Source organism: Nerophis ophidion, linkage group LG08 (genome assembly GCF_033978795.1).
Source record: "Nerophis ophidion isolate RoL-2023_Sa linkage group LG08, RoL_Noph_v1.0, whole genome shotgun sequence".
NCBI lineage: Eukaryota > Metazoa > Chordata > Actinopteri > Syngnathiformes > Syngnathidae > Nerophis > Nerophis ophidion.
This window is the reverse complement of record NC_084618.1, coordinates 73320554-73327968: the sequence shown is the minus strand read 5'-3', so window position 1 is coordinate 73327968 and position 7415 is coordinate 73320554. Positions and strand designations below refer to the sequence as shown.

Below are 7415 nucleotides of genomic sequence, written 5' to 3'. Positions count from 1 at the left end.
CTACGGAAGCCGGGTGGCAGCGGGGAAGACGAGCTCGCACAATGGCGGCGGGGCCTAGTGTGGCTATGCAGGGAAGTCCCGCAACGGAACTTTCCCTCTCCGTTCCCCAAGGGGGGACCCAGTCCCACTTGGACCGGGTCAAAACGGAAGAGGTGACGGGTAAGCTGAGACTCGGGTGTTTTTTTTCTCCCTCTCCGCTGTGACCGCTAGGTTAATTTCGGCTAAAAACAATGCGAGTTCAGCTAACAATAAGTTAGCCAACAATGTACCCTCTGTGTATTATTATTTTACATTTTCAACATAAATATGCTGTTTAAGTGCGTAATAACACTAGATGATGCTCTCTAGTACGTACACAGTAATAAACATGTTAGTACTAGATGTGTAACTTTTGCACCCAAGTGGCAGTAAAATGTTGAAATACCAACAAAAATTTAATTATTCCTATTTTTAATATTTTACGGTATAGTGAATTATTTTATTTGCAATGTGGAGTGGAGTGCATTCATTAATCAATCAATCAATCAATGTTTACTTATATAGCCCTAAATCACTAGTGTCTCAAAGGGCTGCACAAACCACCACGACATCCTCGGTAGGCCCACATAAGGGCAAGGAAAACTCACACCCAGTGGGACGTCGGTGACAATGATGACTATGAGAACCTTAGAGAGGAGGAAAGCAATGGATGTCGAGCGGATCCAACAGGATACTTCGAAAGTTCAATCCACAATGGATACAACACAGTCGCGAGAGTCCAGTCCAAGGAGGATCCAAGACACAGCAGCGAGAGTCCCGTTCACAGCGGAGCCAGCAGGAAACCATCCCAAGCGTAGGCGGACCAGCAGCGCAGAGATGTCCCCAGCCGATACACAGGCGAGCAGTACATGGCCACCGGATCGGACCGGACCCCCTCCACACGGGAGAGTGGGACATAGAAGAAAAAGAAAAGAAACGGCAGATCAACTGGTCTAAAAAGGGAGTCTATTTAAAGGCTAGAGTATAAAAATGAGTTTTAAGGTGAGACTTAAATGCTTCTACTGAGGTGGCATCGCGAACTGTTACCGGGAGGGCATTCCAGAGTACTGGAGCCCGAACGGAAAATGCTCTATAGCCCGCAGACTTTTTTTGGGCTTTGGGAATCACTAATAAGCCGGAGTCCTTTGAACTCAGATTTCTTGCCGGGACATATGGTACAATACAATCGGCAAGATAAGATGGAGCTAGACCATGTAGTATTTTATACGTAAGTAGTAAAACCTTAAAGTCACATCTTAAGTGCACAGGAAGCCAGTGCAGGTGAGCCAGTACAGGTGTAATGTGATCAAACTTTCTTGTTCTTGTCAAAAGTCTAGCAGCCGCATTTTGTACCAACTGTAATCTTTTAATGCTAGACATGGGGAGACCCGAAAATAATACGTTACAGTAATCGAGACGAGACGTAACAAACGCATGGATAATGATCTCAGCGTCTTTAGTGGACAGAATGGAGCGAATTTTAGCGATATTACAGAGATGAAAGAAGGCCGTTTTAGTAACGCTTTTAATGTGTGCCTCAAAGGAGAGTTGGGTCGAAGATAATACCCAGATTCTTTACCGTGTCGCCTTGTTTAATTGTTTGGTTGTCAAATGTTAAGGGTTTGCTCTTCATTTAAAATGATCCATCCATCTTCTTCCGCTTATCTGAGGTCGGGTCGCGGGGGCAGCAGCCTAAACAGGGAAGCCCAGACTTCCTTCTCCCCAGCCACTTCATCCAGCGCCTCCCGGGGGATCCGGAGGCGTTCCCAGGCCAGCCGGGAGACATAGTCTTCACATCGTGTCCTGGGTCTTCCCCGTGGCTTCCTACCGGTCGGACGTGCCCGAAAAGGCCCACTGAAATAAGATTTTCTTATTTAAACGGGGATAGCAGGTCCATTCTATGTGTCATACTTGATCATTTCGCGATATTGCCATATTTTTGGTGAAAGGATTTAGTAGAGAGGGCTTCACGGTGGCAGAGGGGTTAGTGCGTCTGCCTCACAATACAAAGTTCCTGCAGTCCTGGGTTCAAATCCAGGCTCGGGATCTTTCTGTGTGGAGTTTGCATGTTCTCCCCGTGAATGCGTGGGTTCCCTCCGGGTACTCCGGGTACTCCGGCTTCCTCCCACCTCCAAAAACATGCACCTGGGGATAGGTTGATTGGCAACACTAAATTGGCCCTAGTGTGTGAATGTGAGTGTGAATGTTGTCTGTCTATCTGTGTTGGCCCTGCGATGAGGTGGCGACTTGTCCAGGGTGTACCCCGCCTTCCGCCCGATTGTAGCTGAGATAGGCGCCAGCGCCCCCCGCGACCCCTAAAAGGGTATAAGCGGTAGAAAATGGATGGATGGATTTAGTAGAGAACATCCACGATAAAGTTCGCAACTTAAGGTGCTAAGAGAAAAGTCCTGCCTCTACCGGAAGTCGCAGACGATGACGTCACATGTTTGATGGCTCCTCACATATTCGCATTGTTTTTAATGGGAGCCTCCAACAAAAAGTGCTATTCGGACCGAGAAAACGACAATTTCCTCCATTAATTTGAGCGAGGATGAAAGATTCGTGTTTGAGGATATTGATAGCGACGGACTAGAGAAAAAAAAACACGATTGCATTGGGACGAATTCCGATGTTTTTAGACACATTTACTACGTTAATTCTGGGAAATCCCTTATCTTTCTGTTGTGTTGCTAGTGTTTTAGTGAGTTAAATAGTACCTGATAGTCGGAGGGGTGTCTCCACGGGTGTCTTGACGCGCAGTGTCTCAGGGGAGTCGACGGCAGCTATGGACGGCACAAGCTCAGCTTTTCTCCGGTAACAACGGACTTTTTTACCACAATTTTCTCACCGAAACCTGCTGGTTGACATGTGGTCGGGATCCATGTTCTCTTGACCGCGCTCTGATCCATAGGAAAGTTTCACCTCGAGGAATTTTAAACAAGGAATCACCGTGTGTTTGTGTGGCTAAAGGCTGAAGCTTCCCAACTCCATCTTTCGACTGTGACTTCTTCAATATTAATTGAACAAATTGCAAAAGATTCAGCAACACAGATGTCCAAAAAACTGTATAATTATGCGGTTCAAGCAGACGACTTTTAGCTGTGTGTGTGTGCAGCGCTCATATTTCCTAAAAACCTGTGACGGTGGCAGAGGGGTTAGTGCGTCTGCCTCACAATACGAAGCTCCTGCAGTCCTGGGTTCAAATCCAGGCTCGGGATCTTTCTGTGTGGAGTTTGCATGTTCTCCCCGTGAATGCGTGGGTTCCCTCCGGGTACTCCGGCTTCCTCCCACTTCCAAAGACATGCACCTGGGGATAGGTTGATTGGCAACACTAAATCGGCCCTAGTGTGTGAATGTGAGTGTGAATGTTGTCTGTCTATCTGTGTTGGCCCTGCGATGAGGTGGCGACTTGTCCAGGGTGTACCCCGCCTTCCGCCCGATTGTAGCTGAGATAGGCGCCAGCGCCCCACGCGACCCCGAAAAGGGTATAAGCGGTAGAAAATGGATGGATGGATTTAGTAGAGAACATCCACGATAAAGTTCGCAACTTACGGTGCTAAGAGAAAAGCCCTGCCTCTACCGGAAGTCGCAGACGATGACGTCACATGTTTGATGGCTCCTCACATATTCGCATTGTTTTTAATGGGAGCCTCCAACAAAAAGTGCTATTCGGACCGAGAAAACGACAATTTCCTCCATTAATTTGAGCGAGGATGAAAGATTCGTGTTTGAGGATATTGATAGCGACGGACTAGAGAAAAAAAAAAACGCGATTGCATTGGGACGAATTCCGATGTTTTTAGACACATTTACTAGGTTAATTCTGGGAAATCCCTTATCTTTCTGTTGTGTTGCTAGTGTTTTAGTGAGTTAAATAGTACCTGATAGTCGGAGGGGTGTGTCCACCGGTGTCTTGACGCGCAGTGTCTCAGGGGAGTCGACGGCAGCTATGGACGGCACAAGCTCAGCTTTTCTCCGGTAACAACTGACTTTTTTACCACAATTTTCTCACCGAAACCTGCTGGTTGACATGTGGTCGGGATCCATGTTCTCTTGACCGCGCTCTGATCCATAGGAAAGTTTCACCTCGAGGAATTTTAAACAAGGAATCACCGTGTGTTTGTGTGGCTAAAGGCTGAAGCTTCCCAACTCCATCTTTCGACTGTGACTTCTTCAATATTAATTGAACAAATTGCAAAAGATTCAGCAACACAGATGTCCAAAAAACTGTATAATTATGCGGTTCAAGCAGACGACTTTTAGCTGTGTGTGTGTGCAGCGCTCATATTTCCTAAAAACCTGTGACGTCTTGCGTACACGTCATCATTACACAACGTTTTCAAGACGAAACTCCTGGGAAATTTAAAATTGTAATTTAGTAAACTAAAAAGGCCGTATTGGCATGTGTTGCAATGTTAATATTTCATCATTGATATATAAACTATCAGACTGCGTGGTGGGTAGTAGTGGGTTTCAGTAGGCCTTTAAAACACCTCCCTAGGGAGGCGTTCGGGTGGCATCCTGACCAGATGCCCGAACCACCTCATCTGGCTCCTCTCCATGTGGAGGAGCAGCGGTTTAACTTTGAGCTCCTCCCGGATGACAGAGCTTCTCACCCTATCTCTAAGGGAGAGCCGGCGGAGGAAACTCATTTCGGCCGCTTGTACCCGTGATCTTGTCCTTTCGGTCATGACCCAAAGCTCATGACCAAAGGTGAGGATTCGAACGTAGATTGACCGGTAAATTGAGAACTTTGCCTTCCTGCTTAACTCCTTTTTCACCACAACGGATCGATACAGCGTCCGCATTACTGAAGACGCCGCACTGATCCGCCTGTCGATGTCACGATCCACTCTTCCCTCGCTCGTGAACAAGACTCTGAGGTACTTGAACTCCTCCACTTGGGGCAAGATCTCTCTATAACAGCGTTTTTCAACCTTTTTTGGGCCAAGCCACATTTTTTGCGTTGAAAAAATGCGGAGGCACACCACCAGCAGAAATCATTAAAAAAAGTTGACAGTAAAAAGTTTTTGTCACAATTGTTGGATATGACTTTAAAGCATAACCAAGCATGCATCAATATAGCTTTTGTCTCAAAGTAGGTGTACTGTCACCACCTGTCAAATGACGCACTAACTTATTTTTTATTTTTTGCGGTTTTCCTGTGTGTAGTGTTTTACTTCTTGTCTTGCGCTTCTATGTTTTTGGGGTATTTTCCTGTGGCAGTTTCATGTATTCCTTTAAGCAATATTTCCCGCATCTACTTTGTTTTAGCAATTAAGAATATTTCCGTTGTTTTTACCCTGTGGTGAGGTAGCGACTTGTCCAGGGTGTACCCCGCCTTCCGCCCGATTGTAGCTGAGATAGGCGCCAGCGCCCCCCGCGACCCCTAAAAGGGTATAAGCGGTAGAAAATGGATGGATGGATTTAGTAGAGAACATCCACGATAAAGTTCGCAACTTACGGTGCTAAGAGAAAAGTCCTGCCTCTACCGGAAGTCGCAGACGATGACGTCACATGTTTGATGGCTCCTCACATATTCGCATTGTTTTTAATGGGAGCCTCCAACAAAAAGTGCTATTCGGACCGAGAAAACGACAATTTCCTCCATTAATTTGAGCGAGGATCAAAGATTCGTGTTTGAGGATATTGATAGCGACGGACTAGAGAAAAAAAAACACGATTGCATTGGGACGAATTCCGATGTTTTTAGACACATTTACTACGTTAATTCTGGGAAATCCCTTATCTTTCTGTTGTGTTGCTAGTGTTTTAGTGAGTTAAATAGTACCTGATAGTCGGAGGGGTGTCTCCACGGGTGTCTTGACGCGCAGTGTCTCAGGGGAGTCGACGGCAGCTATGGACGGCACAAGCTCAGCTTTTCTCCGGTAACAACGGACTTTTTTACCACAATTTTCTCACCGAAACCTGCTGGTTGACATGTGGTCGGGATCCATGTTCTCTTGACCGCGCTCTGATCCATAGGAAAGTTTCACCTCGAGGAATTTTAAACAAGGAATCACCGTGTGTTTGTGTGGCTAAAGGCTGAAGCTTCCCAACTCCATCTTTCGACTGTGACTTCTTCAATATTAATTGAACAAATTGCAAAAGATTCAGCAACACAGATGTCCAAAAAACTGTATAATTATGCGGTTCAAGCAGACGACTTTTAGCTGTGTGTGTGTGCAGCGCTCATATTTCCTAAAAACCTGTGACGTCTTGCGTACACGTCATCATTACACAACGTTTTCAAGACGAAACTCCTGGGAAATTTAAAATTGTAATTTAGTAAATTAAAAAGGCCGTATTGGCATGTGTTGCAATGTTAATATTTCATCATTGATATATAAACTATCAGACTGCGTGGTGGGTAGTAGTGGGTTTCAGTAGGCCTTTAAAACACCTCCCTAGGGAGGCGTTCGGGTGGCATCCTGACCAGATGCCCGAACCACCTCATCTGGCTCCTCTCCATGTGGAGGAGCAGCGGTTTAACTTTGAGCTCCTCCCGGATGACAGAGCTTCTCACCCTATCTCTAAGGGAGAGCCGGCGGAGGAAACTCATTTCGGCCGCTTGTACCCGTGATCTTGTCCTTTCGGTCATGACCCAAAGCTCATGACCATAGGTGAGGATTCGAACGTAGATCGACCGGTAAATTGAGAACTTTGCCTTCCTGCTTAACTCCTTTTTCACCACAACGGATCGATACAGCGTCCGCATTGCTGAAGACGCCGCACTGATCCGCCTGTCGATGTCACGATCCACTCTTCCCTCGCCCGTGAACAAGACTCTGAGGTACTTGAACTCCTCCACTTGGGGCAAGATCTCTCTATAACAGCGTTTTTCAACCTTTTTTGGGCCAAGCCACATTTTTTGCGTTGAAAAAATGCGGAGGCACACCACCAGCAGAAATCATTAAAAAAAGTTGACAGTAAAAAGTTTTTGTCACAATTGTTGGATATGACTTTAAAGCATAACCAAGCATGCATCAATATAGCTTTTGTCTCAAAGTAGGTGTACTGTCACCACCTGTCAAATCACGCACTAACTTATTTTTTATTTTTTGCGGTTTTCCTGTGTGTAGTGTTTTACTTCTTGTCTTGCGCTTCTATTTTTTTGGGGTATTTTCCTATGGCAGTTTCATGTATTCCTTTAAGCAATATTTCCCGCATCTACTTTGTTTTAGCAATTAAGAATATTTCCGTTGTTTTTACCCTGTGGCGAGGTAGCGACTTGTCCAGGGTGTACACCGCCTTCCGCCCGATTGTAGCTGAGATAGGCTCCAGCGCCCCCCGTGACCCCGAAGGGAATAACCGGTAGAAAATGGATGGATTATCCTTCTTTGTGGAGACATTGTTGATTGTCATGTACGGATGTACTTTGTGGACGCCGTCTTTGC

At 46.0% G+C, this 7415-nt stretch overlaps 1 protein-coding gene across 2 annotated transcripts in view; it reads left to right on the top strand.

Annotated features, from left to right (window-relative positions):
- Positions 1–7415, top strand: part of med1 (mediator complex subunit 1) — a 29460-nt gene continuing 22045 nt past the window's right edge. For both annotated transcript variants that reach the window (XM_061909686.1, XM_061909685.1), the window contains exon 1: positions 1–159. In XM_061909686.1, coding sequence (XP_061765670.1) covers positions 42–159 — 118 coding nt within the window. In that variant the 5' untranslated portion in view covers positions 1–41. The remainder of the gene's footprint in view (positions 160–7415) is intronic.